Source organism: Arabidopsis lyrata, assembly GCF_000004255.2.
Source record: "Arabidopsis lyrata subsp. lyrata unplaced genomic scaffold ARALYscaffold_4, whole genome shotgun sequence".
NCBI lineage: Eukaryota > Viridiplantae > Streptophyta > Magnoliopsida > Brassicales > Brassicaceae > Arabidopsis > Arabidopsis lyrata.
Window position 1 is genome coordinate 11,463,104 of NW_003302552.1, and position 27,509 is coordinate 11,490,612.

General features: G+C 35.1%; 3 protein-coding genes across 5 annotated transcripts in view; 2 read left to right on the forward strand and 1 right to left on the reverse strand.

The window, feature by feature from the left end:
* Positions 1-13,489: 13,489 nt before the first annotated feature.
* LOC9316978 (GDSL esterase/lipase At2g27360) lies at positions 13,490-15,347 on the forward strand. Its single transcript, XM_021029761.1, has 5 exons — positions 13,490-13,816; positions 13,990-14,205; positions 14,307-14,455; positions 14,545-14,821; positions 14,898-15,347. Exons 1-5 carry the CDS (start codon positions 13,558-13,560, stop codon positions 15,170-15,172), a joined length of 1,176 nt encoding a protein of 391 aa, XP_020885420.1. The 5' UTR covers positions 13,490-13,557; the 3' UTR covers positions 15,173-15,347.
* Positions 15,348-18,367: 3,020 nt separating this feature from the next.
* LOC9315151 (casparian strip membrane protein 3) lies at positions 18,368-20,156 on the reverse strand. Its single transcript, XM_002880865.2, has 3 exons — positions 19,515-20,156; positions 19,110-19,233; positions 18,368-18,791 (listed from the first exon to the last, which is right to left on the reverse strand). Exons 1-3 carry the CDS (start codon positions 19,835-19,837, stop codon positions 18,573-18,575), a joined length of 666 nt encoding a protein of 221 aa, XP_002880911.1. The 5' UTR covers positions 19,838-20,156; the 3' UTR covers positions 18,368-18,572.
* Positions 20,157-26,814: 6,658 nt separating this feature from the next.
* Positions 26,815-27,509, forward strand: part of LOC9316979 (proline-rich extensin-like protein EPR1) — a 13,734-nt gene continuing 13,039 nt past the window's right edge. For 2 of the 3 annotated variants that reach the window (XM_021030174.1, XM_021030175.1), the window contains exon 1: positions 26,816-27,483. In XM_021030174.1, coding sequence (XP_020885833.1) covers positions 26,839-27,483 — 645 coding nt within the window. In that variant the 5' untranslated portion in view covers positions 26,816-26,838. Of the gene's footprint in view, positions 27,484-27,509 lie in introns of all 3 variants that reach the window. The other variant, XM_021030176.1, reaches the window with a different exon arrangement.

Genomic DNA, 27,509 nt, shown 5'->3' on the forward strand with positions numbered 1-27,509 from the left:
TTTACCGCCGAATCCTTGACGCCAACATATGCCTCAACTTCAATCCATTCCGAAAAGTAGTCCGTCAAGACCAAAAGGTATTGTACACCTCGAGTTGATCTGTGCAATGGTCCAATGATGTCCATTGACCACCTCATAAACGGGTACGGGGCGGAGATGGAAGAGAATAACTCCGAAGGTTGATGGATCAATGGTGCATGGAGTTGGCAGCGCTTACATCTTTGGGCAAATTTAACGCAATCCGTGATCATAGTGGGCCAATAGTATCCCATTCTTTTAACTTTAAAAGCCATAGCTCTTCCTGATGAATGACTCCCACATAATCCTTCATGCACTTCGCTCATGACGATTTCGACTTCGGGCCCAAAAATGCCTAATAGGTAAGGGTCACTGACACCTCGTCTATATAATGCATCCTTTGATAAACAAAATTTCGCGCTAACGATTTTCATTTTCCTGGCCTGCCACTTATTCTTTGGGAGCTCGCCTGTCATGATGTAGTGCTTTATTGGCTCCCTCCAGTCAGCCCCCCAGTCTTTAGCCAGAATTTGGTCAACCTTGTGAAATACTCGTGGCTCTGGCTCGGGATGTTCGTTTGGTTCAAGAACATCCTCTTCGATTAACAGCTCGGTTTCTAATATCGTTTCTGGAATCACATCTTCTGCTAAGACAACGGGTTCCTTGTTAGATGTGTTTGATCCCTTTGACTTCCTCTGTTTGTTGGGTGGCGGTTCGATCTCTGGTTCGCCACGGTCACGTGCCGCTGCTCGAGACCTTGTAATGACGAGGGTTTCTTCGTTGTCTTGAATGCTTCGCTCCAAAATGCATTCCACTGGAATAACTCTTTTCAACTCAGGATCTGATGTTGACGCCAATGCGGCAAGTGCGTCCGCAGTTATATTCTCACCCCGAGGTATACGGATTAATCCGAATTTCGAGAAGTTTTTAGATAGATCCTTCACCACTTCGAGGTATGCTTCCATTCTTGAGTCTTTAGCTTCATAGTCTCCATTAAACTGGTTAACTACTAATTGCGAATCACAATAAGCCACTATTTCCTTAGCTCCAACTCCTTGTACCAATCGAAGTCCGGCAATCAGGGCTTCATATTCTGCCTCATTATTGGAGGCATTGAATAACAATCGGAATGACTGTTCTAGAATTTCTGATGTTGGAGACTCCAACTTGATTCCCACTCCGGATCCTTGCTTTGTTGAAGACCCATCTACATGTAATTTCCAAGTTTGGTTCTCCGGTTGCTCTATCGTTCCAGGTATTGGTAGCTCGGTCAAGATGTCTGCTAAAACCTGAGCCTTCATACTGATCCGGCTTTTGAATTCTATATCGTACTCGCTTAATTCCACCGCCCATTTCGCCAAACGTCCGGACTGACTTGGACTATGAAGTATTGTTCGGAGTGGCTGGTTGGTTAATACTTCAACCGGATGGGATTGAAAATATGGGCGCAGCTTCCAAGCCGAAGTTACCACCGCGAGTGCGAGTTTTTCCATCATTGTGTATCTGGTTTCCGGATCTGTCATTGACTTACTTACGTAATAAATTTGTTTCTGTTCCCCGCGGTCCTCCCGAACCAAGACTCCACTAACCGCATGGTTTGAAACCGACACGTACAAATAAAGTTTTTCATCCGCTTCTGGTTTGGAGAGTATAGGTGGAGTGGTTAAGTATGCCTTAAGCTGCCCAAAAGCTTCTTCACACTTCTCGTCCCAAAAGAATCCTTTGTTTCCTTTTAGAATTTGGTAGAAAGGTAACGACTTATCTGTTGATCTTGAGATAAAACGATTCAAAGCCGCGATCCGCCCAGTCAACCGTTGTACTTCCTTGAAGTTTCTTGGAGATGGCATATTTAGAAAAGCGTTAATTTGATTTGGATTGGCTTCAATTCCTCTTTCTATCACAATATAGCCAAGAAATTCTCCGGATGGGACTCCGAATGTGCACTTCGCCGGGTTCAGCTTCATTTGATATTTATTGAGAATATCAAAACATTCCTCTAAATGCTTAATGTGATCTTCTTTCTTTAATGATTTAACCAACATATCATCTATGTAGACTTCCATTGTCTTCCCGAGATGATTATGGAACATTTTGTTAACCAACCGTTGATAAGTTGCTCCTGCATTTTTCAAACCAAAATGCATTACCTTGTAACAATAGATACCTCTATCAGTGATAAATGACGTTTTTTCTTGGTCTTCGGGGTTCATCATTATTTGATTATAACCCGAGAAGGCGTCCATGAATGTTAACAGCTCGTTCCCAGCGGTGGACTCTACAAGTCGATCTATATGTGGGAGAGGGAAACTGTCTTTGGGACATGCTTTATTGAGGTCTGTGAAGTCGATGCAAACCCTATCTTTCCCATTCTTCTTCTTGACAACCACAGTGTTTGCTACCCATTCCGGATATTGCACTTCTCTTATGGATCCTATCTTTAAAAGTTTATCCACTTCGTCATTTACTATTTTTGCTCGCTCCACTCCAAGCTTTCTTCTTTTTTGTTTCACCGGTTTGAAGCTCGGATCCACGTTTAGTTCATGACAAATTATACTTGGATTTATGCCAGGCATGTCCGCTGCTGACCGCGCAAACGATGTTTTGTTTTTCCTCAAGAGTTCGATCAAAGCTTCTTTTATTTGGCCAGTCAAAGTTGCCCCAATTCGAATTTTCCGGTCCGGCTTGTCTTCTTCCAACACCACTTCGATTACTACATTGTCTTTCTTCTGCCCGCTAGGAAATTTTGTTCTTAGTCCCTCTTTTGCGGCTTCGTTAATTGCTATTGAATCTTCATACGGTGGCTAGCTAGATAACACGTCCGTGAAGCTTCTTGATCTCCCCGAATTGTTTCCACTCCTCTTGGTGTTGGAAATTTGATACATTGATGATATGTAGAGGGGACTTCTTTCATTTGATAAATCCAGGGAGTCCAGAGGATGATGTTGTAAGCTGCGGGCTTATCGAAGACAACGAAGTCCACGATCTTTGATACCTTTTTGGCAAGGACCGGTAGCTTGATTGTCCGAGAGACATGGCTGACTCACTTGTGAATGCAACTAATGGGGACGGAGGCCCTACTATGTCCGCCCGACTAATTCCCATTCTTTCTAAAGTACTTAAAAAGATCAAGTCGACCGAACTGCCTGTATCTATAAGGATCCTTGATACTTCGAAGTTGGCAACGTCAAGGGTAATGACTAGAGCATCATCATGAGGTCTTTCGAGGTGCCGCATTTCTTCTTCATTAAATGATATTGATGCACCTTGAAAATCGACTTCTTCGCTTAAGCTTGCTTTGAGTAGGACATTTCGTCTATGTTTCTTGATGGAACTTATCGAATCTCCACAAAATTTGGAACCTCTTAGAATAACATTGATCTTACCCTTAGAATTCCTTGGTTCTTCCTCGTTGTTTAACCTTGGTCTTTTAGAATTTTGATCTTTGGAATTTTCCTTTGTTTCGTGGTATTCCTTCACAAAATCTTTTATATCGAATTTGGAAAGATCTCCACTGGCCCAAAGCTCTGCGAGGTGCCTTTTAAGAACGCTACAATCCTTGGTTAAATGTCCGGTCACTTTATGAATGTCGCAATATAAACTTTCATCACGGACCCAAGTGTTTGATCTTCTTTTCCCTTGGAATTGCTTTCCGACGGTACTGTTGAAGGGTTGCGACCCAAATTTCTTTGGTACTTTGTTCTCCCTGGGTTCGAACTTCTTGGTAGAGACGATGATTGCCGGCTTCTCTTGCTTATTTCTTTTGGCAAAATTTTCGTTTTCGTCCTCTACCTCCATCCAGTTGTTTGCGCGGAAGAGTGCATCCTGAATTGTGTCTGGTTTATGAAGTATTAAATCTTCTTTAAATCTTGAATCATGTTGCAATCCTTTTCGTAAGGCAGATAAAGCTGATTGTTGTGAGATTCTTGGGAGCTTTGACAGCACTCCTTTGAACTTGGTGATGAAAACTCGAAGTGATTCATTTGATCCTTGTGATAAGTTCCAAAGATCGGCATCCGAAACGCTTTTATCCATAAGGATGGAATATTGCTTTAAGAATACAGCTGATAGCTCGTCGAAATTGCTGATCGAACCCGGCTCTAATTGGGTGAACCACATTAAAGCTTGGCCGCATAGATTTTCCGAAAAAAGCTTGCAGTAACCTGCATCCTCATCAGCTTCATCCAATTCGACTCTTCCAGCAGCGATCAGAAAAGCTGCGAGATAGCTCTTTGGATCCTCCAATCCGCTGTAAGGATCCAACTTGAGCTTCCGGGAATCTTTGATTCTCAAACTCGCAATTCGCGAGATGAAAGGTGTTCGCCTAGCTTCTTCAATGACTCGATTGATGTCCGGCTCCGAACTTGTAGCCTGATGGAACTTTGACTTCATTTCTTTTAGCTCTTGGCTAACCTTCCTCATAGTCTCGAACTGATCGAGGTTTTCCTGCTCGTATTGATCTGCAAGTTTGAGCTTCATCTTCGAACTGTGCCTCTCCATCCAATGGCTGAACTACATTATTAGTAGTACCAGGAGTTTTTTGTCCGCTGGTTTCATTTCGCGCAACGGAACTTGGCGAGTTGAGTTTCCTCCTTCGGATTCCCACAAGATTCCCTGCACTTAAAGAGCGTACACGAGTTTGTATAGTATTGACGTTTTGACTAAGAGATACCTGGGATGTTTGCAACGTATCGACAGCCTTTTCCACATCCGAGAACTTTGTGATATGTCCGACATGGTTTGCTGCATAGCTTTGAGGGTTTCGGCCAATGATGCCTCAACGGCGTCTCCTTTGGACATTGCTGCTTATCTCGGGAATGTAGTAAAGAAAAATCTGACCACTCAAGAATCCTCTGTCCCCACAGGCGGCGCCAAAATGTGGATGTCGGATTCACACACTCAAGTATTTTTATTAAGTAGGAAAGGTTATTCTTGAGGGACAAAAAATAAGAATGCAAAAGGCTTATGAATTGTTACAAAAATTGCTATAGTATTTCTTGCTCGAGAGAGAGATATCTCCTCTTTCATGGCCATTGGCCTCTATACTTATACATAGAAAAATGTCATTTAAATGGCTAATTAAGTACAATTATTCTCTCTTAAATGTGTCCGTTTTTGATTCTTTGACTTTAATGCTCAACGTTTGAATTTAAGTTGACTCTGGTCTTTATGGGCCTCGCCTTTTGGCCCAAGTGTCCTTGGACCGACTTAACCATGACTTCGTCTCCGGACTCGTATCGAGGTGCAATCACTTCGAATTCTCCTTATGGTGGTAACCACTTCGATTGTTCTTTTGACTTGTGGGTCTAGTGGGCTTTATCCTTAATGGGCCATTAGACCGACTACGTGGCAATCTTTGGTTGGTCCTGGACCTCTGGTGCGGGATCCGACACCAACAATTAGGAGATTGTCTTGAAGAAATACGGGGTTCTGGCGGCAACATGATATGAGATGGTGAGTGTGTGAGTTGTTCATTTTAAGAATTATATCGAAATCTTGAGTAATAAAAAAAAGTGGGATGCTGTATTTCAAAAACTAAATCACAAGCTTCTGATAAAAAACGAGCGGCAGTTATCCGCTCCGCACTTGACTATCCAGTGTTTGACATTCTAGAAAAAAAATATAAAAAGCATTTCAATTTGAAATTGAAATGGATTTTTTTTTTTGTGGACCGAAAAGAAAGGAGGCTCAGCGGGAAGAGGATTGTACCATAGAAGCAAGGAGGTAAACCTCATAAATACAAAATTTTATAATAATATAAACAAATATTTACAATATGTTTGTGATATAATTTTGATCTCTACACATCAAGATATTATCATTTTGGTTTTCTACAAGTTTCACCTTCCTTACTCAATTATCTTTTTTTTTTATACTCATGTACTAAAAAAAACGGCATAGCCACGGCAATTATCTTGGCTGTAACCTAGAATCTGTGGCTATAAGCCTTCCTACCCACGAATTACCACGGACGAAATCCGTGGATATAGCGTCGTGACTGTGAATTTTCCGTGGTTTTCCGTGACAAAGTTAGCTACGAATTACCACGAAAGTATTCGTGACTATTTAACCACGAAAATGTCACAACATATCTTGTGGGTAAATAGTCACAAACACGTCGTGGCTTTTCCATGGTTATTTGGCCACAAAACTGTTCATGGCTTTCCGTGGTTGTATTAGCCACAAATATGTCGTGGCTTTCGTAGTTGATTTAGCCACAAATATGTCGTGGCTATTCCGTAGCTAGTTAGTAAACTAACCACGAACATTGTCGTGGCTTTTCCGTGGTACTTGTTTAACAAACAACTGATTTCTTTGTGGTTATCCGTGGGTTATTTTGTTAAGCTCAATTTTAAAATAAAAATCATGTTAAGCTCAATTTGGAAATAAACAACAACAAATTAAAACTTTAATCCAACATAAATATGATCTAAATATTTTTGGTTTACAAAAAGACATAAGTCATGTTCTTAGTCTAACGACATAACAAAATACTAAATGAAATACACAACAGTCATGTTCTTAATACACAACTCACCAAAAAATAGAGATGTAGCACAAAAGGATAAGTCTTGTGTTGTCATGGACATGAGTAACATAATCATATCAGTCTTCGTTATTGTCATGAGGTTTTAGAGGATACGGAGAAGGGACTGAGTGACTAACCGTGACAGGAGTTATGGTGGGTCTGATCGGTTGTTGAGTTAGGGGATCAATACCTAAACTCCTTAGAATCACATTTTGAGAAGCTTGCATCGCCGTTGTGCAATCGCCGACCTTATGCAAGTCATCCTTGAGCATCATCACATCATTCTTGAGCATCGCCATATCATCCTTAACTGCTGCAAGAGTAGTCTCCAAGCTTGATAGCCGCATTTCTGTGTCAAGATTTCGGGCAAGAGAAGCATAGGAAGTCTCGTTAGGGCCGACATCCTTATCTTGAGCGCTGCCCATGCCGTATATACGTCATTTTTTTGGTTTATTTATTTGGACAATGATAAGGTTTTAGTCTTTGAAAAAAACGTGATTTGAACTGTTGAGCTGCAAACAAACTGAAACTAAAGAAATTGAAGCCAATTAAAATTACTTGGTTGATGAGATGAGTGTGAGAAGGATTAGCAGTCTGGCTGGTGGTATTAGGAGAGCCGTCAGAAGCTGGAAGTTGCGATACGGTTAGCTCAACTTCTTCTACAATGGACTTCGCACGATAGTCGACGTATGTTCCATCTTTGTGCATGTGTGTCGCATGTAGAAGGTTTGTGAATGGTATTGGTTCATCTTTCCCAGACTTAACCACCTACAAACAAGAAATTGCAACCATTTACCGCAAAGAATATTCTGATTAAATAAAACAATCAGTTCACCAAAACATGCAATTTCTGGATACCAAACAACATAAACGTTATAATCCAAACAACAAAATTTGATTATGAATACACGAAACGGATGGAACTTTCATACTAAATCAAACAGTAAGTAAAAAGCTATGAGACCTTACCATATCGTACTCGATTTTGGCAAATGCTACGGGACCGGCACAATGCTTATTATCCCTTTGTCATCAGGATTAGATAGGCGGTTTTCAGAGTTGGTCTTGGACTTTTCAAGCATTTCTTCTGTACCCCAATTCGCCATCAACTAGTCTTCTAGTCCCAATTTTCTTGGCCAATGTACACAGTTTTTTATTATCTCTCTCTTTTGTGCTGATCCGATCACGTCCGAATCTATAACCTCAATCTCCCATTTTTGATATACTAGATTGTGGTGCACCTTATCCCGATAGTAATTTTGCTACAACGGTAACGAATATGTTAGTTAGATAATGTATACAAAGGAAATTCAATTAGTCAAAGGCAAAATAGTAATCAAAACAAAAACAAACCAAAAAATCCTGCCACAGTTCATCCTTTTTTTCTGGAGGAACTGTGGTCCAATTCCACCAACGTCCCATGAAATTGCTCTGCCACGTTGTTCGAATGTTTTTATTGATAGAAGGATTAATTTTGAACCTGAAATATTATAAACCGAGGTTTCAATAGTACTAAAAATTGTAACTATATATAGTTATACAAAATCATACCATAAAACTCCGTTGAGCTTCTTGGGATAGAGCCGTGGTGAGTCTCGCCTCGCAGGTGCATTCATTAGTGCCTCAAGAGTAACACTGTTAGAACTGCTAGTACCATTCGAAGATACACCAGTAGCTCCATTCGAAGATACACCGGTAGCTTTCGGTGGCATTGTAGCTCCATTTGAAGATAGACCAGTAGCTCCTGGTGGCATAGTAGCTCCCTATGGCAAGGTAGCTCGAGAGGGGCTGAAAACGGGCTGTTGATGAGATGATTCTGCTCTCATATCTGTGCGACGTCGCTTTGTCTGTTGTTGTGTCATCTGTAGAAGAAGTTAAAAGGTTAGCGTCATCCACCCATAAAGCATTTCATATGCCAGAAAATCACTGATTGTCCACATCTAAGCAGCTCGCATCTTGAAATTTTGATTTTTCGATACATCATATGCATCCACTCCGTCTTTCCACAAACTCTGCAATTCTTCAATGAGCGGTTGCAAGAAAATATCCAAACTTTTCTTTGGATGTTTTGGCCTTGGTACTAGTATTGTTAAGTAGAAATATTCTTTTTTCATGCACATACCAGGAAGAAGATTAAGGAGTGACGATCATTGGCCAAATTGAGTGTGCCTCGCCATTCATACCAATTAGATTAAATCCATCTGACGACAAGCCTAGATATATATTACGACTCTCATTAGCAAATGTAGGATATACCTCTTGAAAATGCTTCCACACTGCTCCATCTGATGGGTGATGCATTTCTCCTTCTGGAGAGATATGTTCAGCATGCCATCGCATATGAGAAGCTGTCGGCTCTGATTGATATAATCTCTTCAATCGATCCGCAATTGATAGGTAAACATTCTTTGTTTAGGTTTAATTTTTCCTTTGCCATTGTTCGGATAGTATATGTCTTTCTTACAAAAGCGACAACGCAGAAGCTCTCTGTCTTTTCCTTTCCAAAAAAGCATGCAATTATCCTCGCACACATCTATCTTTTGCACTGGCAATCCCAGTGCCCGAGTCAATTTTTTCGTCTCATAGTACGACACAGGAGCTTTATTTGGCTTGGGATAAACATCTTTAATTGTTTGCGATATCTCATCAACGCATGCCTCACCCAAATTCCACTTTGATTTTATGTTCATCACACGCGACGTCACGTACAATTGGGAAATTCCTTCAATGCACCCGTCGTAAAGAGGTCGATTAGCTGCTTCAAACGCTTGGAAAACATTATCATGGTATGGTTCCTCATTGGCATTCTTCGGTATATCCTCCTGAAAATTTGGTACTTCTTCTTGTCCCATGTAAACATCTTCATCTGGAACGTTGTTGTCGATCGAAACTTGATTATCCCATGTTTCTTCTTCAACCGGAAAATAATTTTCCCTAGACGCCGATGTTTCACCCACATCATAGTAATTTTCTCCATGGCTTGTCCAGACGTAATAATTTTCCTTAAATCCATTGCGATGTAGATGCTTGGAAACAGTTTGCGCATCACGCTATTTTATGTTTCTACACCGGGAACATGGACACTGTAGATTTCCTAGCTCCATGTAAGATTGTTGGTTACACGCAAATCGAATAATATTTCAACTCCTTCTCTAAACTCTTCTGATACATGATTATTCTCTGGATCTATATGTCGATTCATCCACTCTCTCGACTCAAAATAATTAAACATTTTTGGATTGTAAACAAAAAATTTTAATCTCTCACCTAAAAAAAGTTTACAAATTTTTTTTTTTTAGTAAAGTATGATTTTTTGTTTTTCTTTAGATACAATAAAAAGAGATGCTGAAATGATCGGAAGTTTGTTGGTATTTATAATACGCATTACCCACGACTTAGCCACCAACGAAATTGTGGGAGTTTTGAAATATCTTATATACCCACGGAAATATTCGTGGCTGATCCGTGGCTTATTGCAAAAAAATATCAACCAAAAATGGTGTTTGTCGAAACGATTATATTTGGTAACCTTTCTGTCCAAACTCAACAGCAAAATAAGATTGATTGATATTAGTTCAGCTTTATGTCAAAATTCACATCACATTATTGTAAGTTTTTGGAAATGAATATGTTCGTAATTAGCCACGGTTTTGCTACCGACATATTCGTAGGAAAGATAGCCACGAAGTTACCACGTTTTTCGGTCGTGGCTATTTACCACATATATTTTGTGGCTACATTTGTAGATATATTATCACGATTATATCCATTGCTTTTTCGTGGTATTTTGCCACATATTTGCTACGAATTAACCACGGAAGTTTTTAAAAATATTTTGTGGTTAGTTCGTAAGTTTTTCGTAACTACTTATATTTAGCTACGGATCCGTTGTGGCTAGACCGTGGTTGTATGTATAGATTTTACATTTACTAGGAGGAACTGTATACTTTCCCAACAAACACAAAAGTTAGTTTGCATATAATTTTAAGTTGTTAACATTTTGCCAATCTAGAGTTCAAAAAACGATAAGTATCTTTCTCTAAAGCTAATAAAAAAAATGTAAGGCCTGCATCCTCTGGCAGCAAAAATAATACTCCCTCCGTTTTCGAAGAGTTGTCGTTTTAGAGTTTTTTTTTTGTTTTAAATTAGTTGTCGTTTTAAGGTAATAATGTAATTTATGCCAATAACTACCCAAATTACCCTCATTTTATTGAACACAAATTATTTGTAAATAATTACTTGTCATTTTTATGAGGTTAATATAGTCATTGTATACCTTTTCTTAATTTGTCCAAATACAGTTAAAACGACAACTTTTTAAAAACAGAGGGAGTACAAGGGTAGTGGACCGACAAAATAATAAATGGGGCACTCCAATCGGACGAAGGCCACGACTTGAGCTGGTAATAAGATAATCACAATAGCATGGCAACTGATAATTGTCTATAAGACAAGAGCATTAGAATAATATTCAATGCTTTAGAGTAGTTACTTTTAAAATTTGTCTCGATTCCAGGTCTATGACAACATCAACATGATAAGCATGTTCAAATAATCAAAAACAATACTGAAGAATAAAAAAATGAAGAGCGAGAGGAAGGAGAGGCTAAGATGTTGGCTATAATTTAATAATCAAAACAATATTGAAATTTTTTTCCCAAAAATCATATCTACCCAATGAGTCAAATGTTGGATTTGTAGTTTTTAATAGGTTAGGTAGTCCATTTCTACGGTTTTCTCAATTAAGAATTCGATTTAGTTAGTCGTGTTAGAAATAGAGGGTGTGATTGGTGACATGAGTTACTATATGGTATCATTGAATTAGGAAGATAACTCAAAAATGTTACCAATCATGATTTTTTTTTTTTTTTTTTTGTCATCCAAAATTAATTAAAACTCAAAAGAGTCATTCCTGAGGAATGTTGTTTACATACGTGATATGAAGCGGTTCTGTACGAACTTTTCGTGCCAAATTATCCGCTTTAACATTAGCCCTACGAGAAATTAAAGATAAAGAAAAAGATGAAAACTCCTCTTTGTCGCTCTGTAATTCCTCCAAATACACTGAAAACGCCGGCCATTCGGTTGGAGAAGACACCATCTTCACCAGGTCTGAACAGTCTGTTAAGAACGCTACCTCTTGATGATCTGCACCAATCATACACTTCATCGCCCAGAGAAGGGCCTCGACTTCGGCATGTAGTGGACATAGACTTCTACGGAGGTTCGCAGCTCCCATGGTTGGCGGCTCTCCATTTGATGATGTACAGAACCACCCTGTACCGGAGAACTTATCACTTCCTTTCTATGATCCATCCACAAAACAACAGGTATCCAGAATAATTCGACTCAAGTAAGGCATCTCTCACTCGAGTTCGATTCACCAAGTTCATAGAACCATGATTTGTTTTTAAAAATTTGCATTAGTGGTTGAAGTTTGTTGAGTTATGAATGACTTACATTTTTGAGTTATCTCCTTTGTAAAATTGCTAAATCAAAACTTAACTCAAAAACATGGAAATTCTCATGAGTTAGGATGTGGTAAGTTGAGTTATAATTTTTGCATTTAAAAAAAAAAACGAAAATTAGTTTTAAATTAGAAGAAAATATCTTAAATTAATTTTAATAATGATAATTGTTTTTATTATTATCTTAATTTAATTCAATAACATTTCATAAAAAATAGGTATTTAAATTCTTAATTTTCTTAACATCTTTAAATTTTTTAATTTGTTTTTTTATTTTCATTTAATTATCAAAAACTATTTATAGGACTATATTTAATACAGATAAAATTTTAAATATGCTAGGAAAATGTAAGTCATTAGTTTTATAACTATTATGTAAAAAAAATATTTCAAATTAACTATGTTTTTGGTATTATTTTATTTTATTATTTAATTTGTAAAAAATATTATTATTGTTATTATTGATATTTAATTAATTAGTTTTAATAACATATACTACAACTTTTAAAACACAAAAGTTACCAGTCACTTGTATTGATCAGACTGATAACTCATATTTTTACAGCGAAAAACTACATCAGTCTACAGTTTACACCACATAATTTTTACTGCAGATTACATCAAATTATAACATCGACTACAATTCAACCTTAATAACACGTGTTACCAGTCGGAGCCAGAATGTGTAGTAAAAATTGAGGTATAACCCAAATAATATAAATAACGTAAAATATGGTTAGAATTTCTAATCCCAATAAAAATTGAATCTATTCGGACATATAGACGAAAAATCTATAACAATCCAAATGAACAAGAGACTCGCTAGTCGCTACTACAGAATATTTAAAACCTATGTATCCTTTGATTATGTAGAATGTATTTCCTTTCAGTACATTGATGTCCTAATTTACATATTCTTTCTGTTTGGTTATTGCTATTTGTGAGTAATTTCATAAGTGAGCTAAAATATTATTGATGATGTTGATTTAAAATATTATTAATTAGCTTTTTCATCTAGGTTGTTTTTATTGCAAAAAATTGATTAAGAATCTATGATTAGAATCTAAAATGTTATGGAACCTAAGCTCATACATCATATATAACCGGAAACCATAGTATTTAATATGATTACTTTTCAAGTGTCATTTGAACCAAGGATCTCTAAGTTTTTCCCGAAATACTTTACCAGTTAAGTTATTTGCATTTGATGGTAAATAGTATCCTCATTAATGAAAGTTGATATTAGTAATACAATGAATCAGTGAAGAAAATGTACAAATAATCAGCAAATATAAAACAAATTTTTTTTGTCCCAGACAAGTAAATTTCCTTTGCCCCACCTTTATACTTAAGGCTCATTAAATCATAAGACTCAATGGCCCATCTCTGCCAATTGTTACACGACTTGTTTGTTTTCTCTGTCTTCGACGAAGTGCAAAACATGTGGCTCTATATAACTTTGGGTTCCAAAACAAAACATTTTGAAAATAATATCATAACAAAAAGAAAAGAAAGAAAGATATAAAGACAGCATAAAGCTCTCGCATGGCGTCTCAAGATTCTCATATGTTATTGAGCTTCTTTATATCTACTCTTTTAGTCACTATAGTGACCTCGCAAACGGGATGCCGAAATTTCAAGTCGATCATCAGTTTTGGCGATTCGATTACGGACACCGGAAACTTACTCGGCCTCTCTAGTCCTAACGATCTTCCTGAGTCAGCGTTTCCACCATACGGAGAAACCTTCTTCCACTATCCCTCGGGCCGTTTCTCCGACGGCCGCCTCATCATCGATTTCATTGGTATTTTAAACGTTTTAACGTTTTGAATCGACTATGTTCTGATTAATCTTTTGTCTTTAGGAGTCTCTTAAAAGATATCTTTGTTTGGTTTAATGTGAATAAAAATCTGAAAATATCTGGACACTGAAGATATATACAAAAGCATTTTTATTCTTGGATTCTTCTGTTCACAGCTGAATTCTTAGGGATTCCACATGTGCCTCCATTTTATGGATCTAAAAATGGAAACTTTGAGAAAGGAGTTAATTTTGCGGTAGGAGGAGCAACAGCACTAGAATGTTCTGTTCTTGAGGAGAGAGGAACTCAATGTTCTCAAAGCAACATCAGTTTAGGAAACCAGCTTAAGAGCTTCAAAGAGAGTTTACCCTATCTTTGTGGCTCTTCATCAGGTAGTGAAGATCAAGCTTTTTTTTTTTGTTTCCATTGAAAACATTATTTTCTGTTTGCAATGAATTGTTGAGTTGACTTGTAATGGTTCTGTTTTTTCTAGATTGTAGAGATATGATTGGAAATGCTTTTATTCTCATTGGAGAAATTGGAGGGAATGATTATAACTTCCCATTATTCGATCGCAAAAATATTGAGGAAGTCAAAGAGCTGGTTCCACTTGTGATCACTACTATTTCTTCGGTGATTTCGGTAAACATTTTTAATCGATTTGTATCGGTTGATTAGTTTGTCGGAAACTTTAATATGTTTGTAGCTTTTGGACTGAATCTTGAATCCAGGAGTTGGTTGATATGGGAGCAAGAACATTCCTAGTCCCTGGAAATTTCCCGCTTGGATGCTCTGTAGCCTATTTGACGTTATACGAAACATCAAACGAGGAAGAATACAATCCTCTAACAGGATGTTTGACATGGTTGAACGACTTTTCAGTGTACCACAATGAGCAGCTTCAAGCAGAACTCAACAGACTTAGGAAGCTTTACCCTCATGTCAACATCATATATGGTGACTACTACAACACTCTGTTGCGCCTTGTGCAAGAACCATCCAAATTCGGTTAGCCTTTTTTATCCCTCACTAAATATACGCGGTTTAGTCATTGATTTAATAACCGAGCTAGTTATAATATCAGGGCTTATGGACAGACCTTTGCCCGCTTGTTGCGGGGTAGGAGGACCATACAACTTCACATTTAGTATACAATGTGGGAGTAAAGGAGTTGAATATTGTAGTGACCCTTCAAAGTATGTGAATTGGGACGGCATTCATATGACTGAGGCTGCATACAAATGTATATCCGAGGGCATACTCAAAGGACCATATGCGATTCCTCCTTTTGATTGGTCATGCCTCAGCTCTGAGATTAAGAACAAGGAGTCATTAGACACAACATTCTTTGATGAATAGCTGATACAACCAAGTGTCTAAAACTTATAGAGGCAAGAAAGATAATGAGCTATTAACAAGTTTTAGTAATAATAAAAAAGATAATGTTTTTAAATTTTTGTGTTAGATCATGCATTGTGATTGTACTGTATTATATTGTTTGGAAGACGGTATAAGTTAGGTGGGAGTTGCTAAATCATGTGATATCTTTAGAGAAGTTGGATTAGAACACACTTCAAGAGTTAGGTAGAGATAATAAAAGACATATTAAACAATTAATAGGAGAAAATATCAAATGCAAACTAATAGAAGAGGTGGAAGGACAATGTATTGAATTTTTATCATTTTAAATAAAACCATCCACCAAATACCAAATAATTAAGCATGCAAACAAAATATTATAAAAAAGAAAAATACTTGGGTTCACCCCTAGGGGTGAACCTTTATATTCACTCCATTTATTTCAGCCAATCAGAATCTGCCACCTAATAATTATAAAAAAAAATCATTTCATTATAAAATCTAATTTGCCACTAAAACGAAATTATGTATCAGTTTGGGTTTATTAGAAAGGGTTAGGGTTTAGATTTTATGATTAAACGAGGTTAAATATCGGTTTGTGTTTATAGACGGATTTAGATTTTACAATTAAACGAGGTTAAATGTCGGTTTGGGTTTAAAAAGTACGATCAGAGTTTAGATTTTATGATTTAACGAAGTTAAATATCGGTTTGAGTTTATAAACGGATTTAGATTTTACAATTAAACGAGGTTAAATGTCGGTTTAGGTTTAGAAAGTACGATTAGGGTTTAGATTTTATGATTACACGAGGTTAAATATCGGTTTGGGTTTATAAACGGATTTAGATTTCACAATTAAACGAGGTTAAATGTCGGTTTGAGTTTAAAAAGTACGATTAGGGTTTAGATTTTTTACGATTAAACGAGTTTAAATGGCGGTTTGGGTTTACAAAGGAGAATTAGAGTTTAGATTTTATAATTAAACGAGATTATATATCGGTTTGAGTTTATAAAAAAGTGGTTAGGGATTATATTAATAATTAAATGAATATAATTTTTTTTTATTATGTGGCAAATTTTGATTGGTTAACATAAAAAGGGGTGAATAGAAGGATTCACCCCTAGGGGTGAACCCTACAAAAAAAAGTTGGAGCAAAGTGACTCTCCACCTAATCAAATATATACATATAGACATATAATGATATATATATGGGAGACTCACAAAAATGCCTCTTTTTCAATACCCCTTTTCAAAAATGCCCTTTTTGGCTGTCCATTTTTAAAAATACACCTTTTTATGTACAAAATGACTAAATTACCCTTTTTTAATAAAAGATATCACAAATATATAAGGAAATATAACAAAATTAGATCCACAAAATACAAAATATATTTTGGCGGGAAAAGTGATCCCGCAATTTTCCCGCCAAAACACTTGTAAAAACTTGTAAAACCTTTAAAATACCTTGTAAAATTTTTCCGTAAAATTTTTTCCCGCCAAAAATTTTTTTTTGCGGGAAAAGTGATTCCGCAATTTTTGGCGTTAAATTTTTGGCGAGAAAATTTTTAGCGGGAAAAATTTACAATGTATTATAAAAGGTTTTACAAAGTATTTATAAGGTATTTATAAGATATTATAAGATTTTACAAGCTATTTTATAAGGTTTTACATGTTTTTTATAAGGTTTTACAAGTTATAAATACCTTATAAAACCTTATAAGTACCTTGTAAAACCTTTTAAAATACATTGTAAAACCTTACAAAACACTTGTAAATACTCCGTAAAGCCTTTAAAATACCTTGTAAATTTTTCCCGCCAAAAAAATTGCCGAATCACTTTTCCCGCAAAAAAAAATTTTGGCGGGAAAAATTTTTACGGGAAAATTTTACAAGTATTTTGGCGGGAAAATTGCGGGATCACTTTTCCCGCCAAAAAATATTTTGTATTTTGTGGACCTAATTTTGTTTCAAATAGGGGTAAAATGGTCATCAAAAATTAAAAGAGGGCAAACTTAAAAATGGACTCTCAAAGGGGGCATTTTTGAAAAGGGGTATTGAAAAAGGGGCATTTTTAACAGTTTCTATATATGTTTAAAATCATGATATTACATAAAATAATGATATCTTAACATCCTTGACAAAAAAAAATACTGTATATCTATATATACATTTTTTTAGCACAATTAGCAAATAAATCCTGGAGTTGGGAAGTATTTACAACTTATGCCATTGGCATTTATTATTAAGTTACAAAATTTAAATAAAATATATTAACCAAACGATATCTTGCCTAATTTGTTTCTAAAAATCTCTACACAATCTTTCCATATATCTTCAAAAATATTTTCCTGAATTTTACTCTACAAAATATGCATAAATCCGATTTATAACAAATATTTATATTAAAATTTTGCATAGTAATAAAAATACTAATTTATAATAATCAAAATATTCACATAGAAAAATCATATACACATACATGAAAAAGAACTATATATATCATCATTTAAGCCGTTGCTTTATTTAAATAAAAAAAATAACACAAAAAGTAGAAATCATATACTTTATATGATAAATTTAAAATATATATTAGTAGTATAAATTTAAAATCATTCAAGAACGGTATACCACGGGTGAGATCCTAAAATTATTAGATTTTATAATAATAAGAATTTATTTTCTTGGATTTTATAACACTAATAATTTAGCTAATGGAATAATATAGATGGGTTTATATGGGATGACGGGTTTAGATCGATATTAATAAAGAACAGTTTATTACGGATGAAATCCTAAAATTAACAATCAAAATACAATTATACAACATTAAACACAAAACAAAATATACAATATTAACAAAACAAATATAACTTGAAATTTAAAAAAATTAGTTATAAAAAAATCGACCCGCGGTATACTGCGGAGTAAAATATTCAAAATTTTAAAATCTACCATACATCGTTACTTAAAAAAATGTATGTTTTCGAATCTATACTTCAAAAATTGAAACCTAAACAATAGTAATCATACACTAAATAATATATAGATAAATATCTACATTTAAAAATACAAATTAATATGATATATTTTCAGTTAATCTTTAAAAAAATAACATTACATTTAAAAAAAATATATATAGCCCCGCGGTGTACCGCGGGTTAAATTCTAGTCTTAATAACATTTTTAATATGGCCTTGAGGTTTAAAATTTGTTATCTTTGGAACGAAAATTATATTGGAAAAAGAAAACAATATAGGAGATTGATTTACAACATTTTTCCACAATAACACCCGTGTTACACAACACAACAAAACCAAATTATACATTGGAACCTTTTAAATTCACACAAATGAATATCATAGAACATAGAAATTTAATCAAGAGGATATATCCGAATTTTCAGGTCGATCTCTTGAGTGCAAATGCAGATAGGATGACAAGGAACATGAGAAGAGTCGCAGCAATAAAGGATGCCACCACGGCGCCACTCGTTCCTTGGCAAAAGTCACCAAACTGCTGGCAAACCGGAAGCCAGTTCGAGCTTGAATTCCCGTTGTGCGCCAAATAAACTATGGCTGCAGAAGCGGATGCCGCCATCATGGTGAGGCCCATCATAGCCTGGACCACAACAACCATACGACTTACTTATAGGGACATGTCATATGTGTACATAACACACATATTCATTTTTCCAAGATATAAGGACGTTACTGATATTGATAACCGATACAAAATAGGGACTACTCGAGCTTAAATAATTAAAGCCTTGACTTATTTTTTTGTTTGCTTTTGTGGTTGGTTTTACTTGTACTTTTAAAAGCTACGCAAACTTTCATTGTTAAAACGCAAACGAAATGAGAAGCTCCTTTTGTGTGTTTGGCATTTGCATTTATATTTTATAATAACCTTTTAGTTTAAATGTTTTGAAAATGTTACCGTGTCACATATGATCAGGAATAGCCTAGGAGGCACCGCGAGAGGGCGGAGGATACAGACAATGGAAAAAGGCAATGAGAGGGTTAGGTAGCCGCCCACGATTGAGTTCACGATCACAAAAGATCTGCAAAACAAAACAAAGAAAATGATGTAAGTTTGAATCTTTATATAATCGAAAATCATGTACCATAATCCCTAATGAGCACCAAACACAGTGCCCAAGTCCATAGACCTCCTCGGATCAGGGATCATAAGAGAATAAACTAGCCCGACTCTTCAAAAGCCTGGCTTTGGGTATTCTTGGCATAATCTATAGCTATACCGATCTCGGGTTTCATTTCGATAGTTGGTTACTACATTTGTGGCGTAATCTATAGTAAGAGTAACATTTGGAGAGCAACTTACGACATAGTTGGTAGATCAGTGTATTCAGCTTGGAACTGCAAGAACTGAGTGAAGAAAGGAAGAGTCTCTTCCGTTGTCGCCATCTTCGCTGCAGCAGCCATAGCTGTGATGGCTGCGATGAGTCTAAGAACAAAATCGAAGATCGCTACACCTCTTTTCCACCCGGCGGCGCTAACCTTTTCTTGCTTGTGTTTGTCCATGATCCGATTGTAGTTCATAGGAGGAGCAAAGACGTGAGCTTTGCCTTTGCCTTTGTCTAGCTTTGGCCTTTGAACAATGGGTTCTTCTTCTTCTCTTCTGCTCGCTGCCTTTTCGATATCCATGGAAGAAAATTTAGAAGAAGAAGACTAGAAATTATATTAGGGTTATCTCTCTTAGAAGTTGAATTTGGAAAAGATTCAAAAGAGGAGCTAGTGATGATTATGATAATGATGAAGTCTTGCATGTAAGATATATATGCATAATTTGTAATTGAGTTGTTGAAGTGGGTTTGGGTTTGTATATATATTTTTTCTCTTAGGTTTCATGCGGATTTTATTTAAGATCGTTGTTTAGTAAAATATAGAAGACGACTTGCTCCATTTCCATATAATACTTTCCCTACCTAAGTTTGAGTCAACAACCATGTCCCTTTAAGTTATAACAACGAAACTAGTTCATTATACAACACATATAGAGGTTCTCTTAAAGAATTAATACTTTTTGACCAGTGATTGTGAATGGAACATTATACTTTTTTGTAGGATTAGGTCACGTTAACGTTGAATTATTTACAAACTTTGCTTTTGGTTGCAGTTAGTAGCTGTGATGTAGAATCTTATACAATTAATTGAGAAGTAACTTCACCTTAAAATTTTGAAATAATTACATGACATTGCCGTTAATATAAGAATATTGAAGACAACATATAAATCTGTACGAAAAGGCTTTTTTTTTTTGTCATAAAATTATCATATTTGTTTAAGAAACACGCAGATCTACAGCAACCCGCATTGTGTTATAATTAAGTTTTTTCGTTGGAATTTTTCAGTAACATAATATCAAAGTAAAGTTTTATGTCAAAGTAAACTTACAAGAAAACATGCTATTCGCGAGGGAGAATTTCCTAGCAAATCCCTCGGAAATAGAATATAGCGAGGAAACATACCAAGAAAGCAAATCCTTGGTAATGCACTCCTTGCATATTAAAAACAGTTGTAAATATCTTTTCGCAAATTTTGTGAAAAAAATATATCGTAGTAGCTAGATCCACGTCAAAAATACATCCTAGTAAATCCCTTGCAAAATTTTCTATGAATTAGCAAATAAACTCACCGTTTCAAGGCTTCCACACAAATTTGTAGTAGCATTCGCATGGAAAACTGCGATGAAAGTTCGTAACAAAATTTGTTACAGTTTGCGAGAGAGTTTCAAAAGAGTTATAGCTTTAAAAAAACAAAAACAACATTTATTAAATTTAATCGGACACATTTTCATATATAATGGAATGTTCATTAGCCTCATTAGATTCTTCTGCATCCTCCTCGGATCCATCCAAGATGTCTTCTACTTTCTTTAAGCGAATCAATTTTTATAACAATATCAATATGGTTTTTCGGGATAGTTGACACATTGTGTGGAGAAAGATCCCACATTGGAAAGATGGGAAGGGACTTGAATAGTATATAAGGGAGTTGGGCCAATCCACTCATTGCCAATTGGTTTTGAGTTGGAAGCCCATGAAACTTAACATGGTATCAGAGCCCGATCCATATGCTGACCCAATAATCCGGCCCGGAATGTGCCCCGATCACCCCCACTAATTGATAGCCCAAAGGAAGGCTCAATTCTGTCGAGATAGCTAGAAGAGCATTATCTCGATGGGGCGTGATGGTTTCTGTCGAGATTAATGGCTAGAAGAGCCATTATCTCGAGGGGGCGTGTGGAGAAAGATCCCACATTGGAAAGATGGGAAGGAACTTGAGTAGTATATAAGGGACTTGGGCCAATCCACTCATTGCCAATTGGTTTTGAGTTGGAAGCCCATAAAACTTAACACATTGTTACCTTCTCCGCTATGTTAGTGACTATCACATCCATTACTCTTTCTCTTGTGGGTATCCTCGAAAAGATCTAAATTTCGGGGGTAATGACTCTTTGTTCCCCTGCTAAAACAAGTGTAAAATTTCTAAATTAGTAAATATTTTATATATATTTAAATAAAATTTGAACTAAATTTCTATATATATATTGTTTTACGACACACGAAAGAATTTTGGCCAACAAATGTGGTTTGTTGTAGCGAGGATGCAGTACATGGTTGATTTGTTCGGGTTTTAATAGTTTTAACCCTTTAGTTTTTACCATTTTTTTTGTGTTTTTTCTTGTCTTGCATTTAATTCACATTTTTAGTTCTTATTTGCATTTAGAGCCCTAGCATTGCATTTCTTTGTGTTTTATTAAATATGTGGAGCTATTTGGAGCATTCACTAATGATAGAGGCAAGGAAGAAGATAAGAAATTCGAACAAGGAGGAGACCAAAACCAAAAGCAATCGGACGGGCAAATCCCATGAAAACCTTGGATGTTTGATGTAGAAAACCGGAATAAGCGTGCAAAATTCATGGGATTCACAGAGACAAATTGACCATCCATTTCCCGAATCGATTGGGTGATCGATCACACATATGTTTCTTAATTACAGATTTAATTAACTTGACAAGGTCAACCCGAGTTCGCTTGTTTTTCCTCTAGATACTAATTTATGAGACATAAAACTCAGAATCTTTTTAATCTAATCTTATCATTTTTTCTTGTAGCAATACTTTTAAACTCTTATGAGCTAAGATCTTTTATGTTTATGCAAACCTCTTAGATTTTTTTTTGTTTCTCTTTTCTTTTCTTGCATTTATCTTGCATTTACTTTTATGCAATTCTTTAGTGGTGTGTTGTTCCACAACCATGAGTGAGTGAGTAGTCTCATTCATACATGATTATGTTAGAATAGGATGTTAATGCTTGATTCATTGTTAAGACTAAATCTAGATAATCTTATCACTTAGAGAAAAACTTAATACTAGATAAAGAACAAATCATTCAAATCTAGAGCCAAGGCATTTCCATGTCCACAAGGTCTTCGATAAAATGCTTGAATCATAATTTTGGTGAAAATTCACTCCTAGCCAATTGAAATTGTGTGATGAATGTTGTATCTAGGATGTTAAGTGGCTTTATTAAAATAAGACATTGTTTCTTAATTCATTGGGATGAAATACCAAAATTGAGCTTGAATTTAGTGTATTTAGGGACTAATCGCATCCCGAAAGGAGAACTAGTCTAATTTTTAGGAGTCCCATTGTCATGAGGGTGCTTTAGTGACCATATAGACCATTTAGAATCATTGATGACAATCCTAATTGATGTCTAGCTAATTGATCATGCTTCATTATATTGCCTTGTCTTATTTGCATTTAGATTACTTAGATTATAGACGTTAACCAAAAATAACCCAAAATCTCTTGATTCTCTAGCTTAATCGATCTTATCATAGTTTAATGTGTTTTATTAGTTTTTGAGTTCGATCTTTAAATACTACATCGGTGCAATCGTGCAACTGCATCAAAGCTTTACATCGCCTAGTTGATCTTCACTCTCGAGTGATGGTCAAAATCGAAAAATTGCATTTTTCCGCCAAAACTGTAAAAATATTTTTTGGAGTGAAAATGTCAGTGAATCCTAATTTTTAAAGAAATAAAGAAAAAAAAATATTCTCCAAATTAGTAACCCTAATTTTTAAGGTTTATTGGACTGTCCATGTCCAGATGGGTTCGGCCTATTTGTTTGTGGACTAAATGGGCTTCTAGCCAATATTGACCGCTTCGAATTTGGACGTGACCAAATCCGAACCATTATAATTTGGACTGGTCTAGCCCATGGTCACGAAGCCCATTTGACATCCCTATTTGTGCATGTCATTGGTCGGTAAACTACTGATAACTTATTGACGACTCAATCAGTAGAATAATCAGAATTGGACAAAAAATTATTGACGAATTATGTTTTTTGGCTCTCGGTTAACCAAAAACTTGTTTAATCATCAATTGATTAGTATTTGAGAATATAGACGGATATTGATTATCGATAAATTTGGGAGTATGTAACTGCATATTTGATTGTACTGGTAAGTTGCAAAAATACAAGGAATTAGGGTTCATATATCTACGTAAAGCATGAAGAAGATTATGAAATAGAGTTCTACTAGATAAAAACCCGCACTATGTGCGGGATGAAACGAATCAAGTAAAATTATTTTAGGTAAAATTATTATTTGAAATCCAAGATCCGTTTGTATAAAACAGAACATAAAGTTAAAAAATAAATTGTTCTATTTAAATTTATAAATATTTTGTTTAAGAATATGTCTTTTCACCCGTAAAATACTTAAGCGTGGGAAAAACATTTTATGCGGTGGACAAAAAGTATTGATGAAATATTATTATTTATGGCAAATGTCTTTTATGTTTTTAATAATTAATTTTATATATTTTATGTTTCGTGACCTCAATCATAAAATGCTTCATTACAATCGATATTTCATATTAAGTATTCAAAATTTATTCTTTTACATGTATATTTCTAAATTAAATTTTTTTAATGGTTATGTATCTTTTGTTAGGATTTTTTGGATAAGTCAATTTATATATCTCAATATGTTTTTGTGAGGTAAAATTATATAAGTCCATATACACGTTTTGAGGTAATTACAAATTCGGTTATTAACTTAGTTATAATTAGCAAATACCATAATCGGTGGAAGAATTTAAATTACCGATCAATTATCAAATATTGTTAGATTCCATATTTTAAATATAGTATAGTGGATTTTATCTTTTTAAATCGATTACAAATTTAAAATAGATATTCAATATTCATCTTTTTAAATATATTTTGGTTGTTAAATTAATGAGGATATTCTTACTGGATATACTCATAAAAATTCTAATAAATGTGCACATATGTCGAGATTATACTTCTTGGATTATCGCCTATAGAAATTTTTTATTGTTCCATTAAATTCTTTTCGGTTAGTAACTTTGTTTAGATTTCCATAAATGGAGGAATATTAAAAACTACAAAACTTAATTAAGATTTTACATCTACAATTGGTTTAAAGGATCTTAATGATAATTCATATTTAATTTCATGTATATGATATAGATTTCAAATTTTGGGTGGGCGGAAAGAGTAGTAGATTGTGGTATAACATGTATATTTTTACACAAAATTTTGATTCATATAAAGATAAAGATTATTAAAAAGTTAATATTGGAAAAATTTGTAACATTAAATAAGATTAAAACATTAATTTCGTATGATATAGTGGAATATGCATTGACAATTATTTTATGTTAAACGGAATGCCTTTGATTATATATGAACTGAGAGTCATAATGGATTCTATAAGATAAGAGATAATTGTAACATATATATAATAAAAACATGTATAGTTATAAAGTTAATTGATACACAAAATGTTAGGTGTTTCATCTTGTGAAGATTAGTAACTCTTAATTGCATATGTTAAATGTAATTTATTTTAATTAATTGATTGAAATAAGAACATGTTAAGTTTCTTTCTACGTTAAGAGCATTTTTTAAATTAAATTTTGGATTAATTAATGAGTAAAATAAGTGTTTGTAATACTAATGGCAAATTGAAGTAAATATTTTAGTAAAGGATGGACAATTAATTAAATGGGTTGAGAAGCTCTGTAAACGTGACACGTCAGCATGTCATTTTCGTTAATCACATGTGAAAGTAAGGTTATTTTTAAAAAATGTTTCTCAATTAATATATAGGGGATTTTAGACAGTGAAATACCATTTTGGTCGTTAAAATTCCACAATAAGATTTAAACTTTTCGATTATTATAAGATAAAGTTTTGTAAACTTGGACCACATATTGCTAATTTATTATCTGGTGGAGTTCAGAATAAAGTTCATCCTATAATTTTTAAGATTTAGATCCTATGAGGCTATGAGGTTTATCATATGCATATAACATTTTAAAAAATGAATCGAATGTCATTTTAATTTTTAAAATTTTAGTATTAAACTGCTTTGGAGGCAACTAGAGGGATCTTGCTCTAAAATTTGGAGTAAGATGAAATCATAAAGAAGGCAAATCCTTTACATCAAAATAAAGATATATATATGGTTCTAAATGTCAAATCTTCGAATTCAATCCATAACCACAATATATATTATATATAGCCATATTTGAGATGAAACGTACGTAACAGTCACTTCCAAATAAGTTTGATAATCTCTATACAAATATTAAATGACACTTGGAATGACTCTGCAACATGCAGATGACGACAGTAGATGGGTGTGGTAGGAAAAGCGAGCTCATGAATAAAATGGTCGATGAAACTCAAATAAAATTTGAACGTGTAAACAATTTCATTGTATATAGAACAAATGATTTGAACTGTTACAGGTTCCCTGCAACAAATCTGGAATTTTAGTTTTGTTTTTGGTTCCTTGAATTCCTCATTCGGCAGAAAAAAAAAAAACTTAAGAAATGATGAATAATAGAACAAATAAGAGTAATCTAACAACAACTGTTATAATTTTTTTGGCTTCTTCTTCAATGATATCGAGTTCTTGACATTAGGAAGAGGTTCATAGTGATAATTCCACCAAGTGCTATAAGATTTTTTATATATATTATATCCATGAGCAAGGTCAAGAATAAAACTAGTCTTGTTTTATTTCTGCTTAATATTGAAGTTCATTCTTAATTTAAACTACTTGTGTATTTCATTGTAGGGGCTTGAAGAAATAAAACAGTGTGCGATAAATAAAATAATTTTAAGTTAAAAAAAGTCATCAAATTGAAAAAGAAGGCGTTTTCATATTCAAACCTAAGAGTGAAGTACAAGCAACCAAGGATCTAGCATCTTCCAGTCTTCTCCATACTACAAAACAGAAACTAAAAGCTGCCATTAAGGTATCAAATCAATACAACAAGACAAATAATTACATAATCAGAAACGTTTTTAAGCCAAATCTCACGACACATGTACGGCATTAGGATAGAAATGTTACACGAGTTTGAAAGATGAGCAGAAGATGGACATATCAATTCAAGGATCTCTTGACACGAACCATAACTGCCCAAGCCAAAAAGCTGGCCTAAGAGTAAAGAGTCTTTGAACCTACCGTAAATTCTGTAGAAACAAACTTTCACAACAAGTTTCAGCTAATCTCACAACTTCGAGTATTATATAACCTCAAAAACGAGTGTGTATCTTTAGTTCTCAGTAAGTCACTTACAAGATGAGAGTCCCACTAAAAGATTTCTTGAGATTCTTAGTACTCATTCTTTCTCTTAGTGGTGCTTCAGTTGCTGCAGATGCAACGGTGAAACAAAACTTGAATAGGTATGAGACTGATAGTGGTCACACACATCCGCCACCAATTTATGGCGCACCACCCAGCTACCCAACACCACCAACACCAATTTACAGTCCACCCATATATCCACCACCAATACAAAAGCCTCCGACACCAACTTACAGTCCTCCCATATATCCACCACCAATACAAAAGCCTCCAACACCAATTTATAGTCCTCCTGTTAAACCACCACCAGTACACAAGCCTCCGACACCAACTTACAGTCCCCCTATAAAACCACCACCAGTGCATAAGCCTCCGACACCAATTTATAGTCCTCCGATCAAGCCACCACCGGTGCACAAGCCTCCAACACCAATTTACAGTCCTCCGGTCAAGCCACCGCCGGTGCACAAGCCTCCGACACCAACTTACAGTCCCCCTATAAAACCACCACCAGTGCATAAGCCTCCGACACCAATTTACAGTCCTCCGATCAAGCCACCACCAGTGCACAAGCCTCCAACACCAATTTACAGTCCTCCGGTCAAGCCACCGCCGGTGCACAAGCCTCCGACACCAACTTACAGTCCCCCTATAAAACCACCACC

Bases quoted from the DNA above. Each gene is read 5' to 3' on its own strand.
- LOC9316978 (XM_021029761.1), top strand. From the start codon at position 13,558: ATGGCGTCTCAAGATTCTCATATGTTATTGAGCTTCTTTATATCTACT. The intron at 13,817-13,989 runs GTATTTTAAACG...TTCTGTTCACAG, and splicing joins CCTCATCATCGATTTCATTG to CTGAATTCTTAGGGATTCCA. The intron at 14,206-14,306 runs GTAGTGAAGATC...TGTTTTTTCTAG, and splicing joins TCTTTGTGGCTCTTCATCAG to ATTGTAGAGATATGATTGGA.
- LOC9315151 (XM_002880865.2), bottom strand. From the start codon at position 19,837: ATGGATATCGAAAAGGCAGCGAGCAGAAGAGAAGAAGAAGAACCCATT. The intron at 19,234-19,514 runs GTAAGTTGCTCT...TTTGTTTTGCAG, and splicing joins ACTGATCTACCAACTATGTC to ATCTTTTGTGATCGTGAACT. The intron at 18,792-19,109 runs GTAACATTTTCA...GTTGTGGTCCAG, and splicing joins TCCTGATCATATGTGACACG to GCTATGATGGGCCTCACCAT.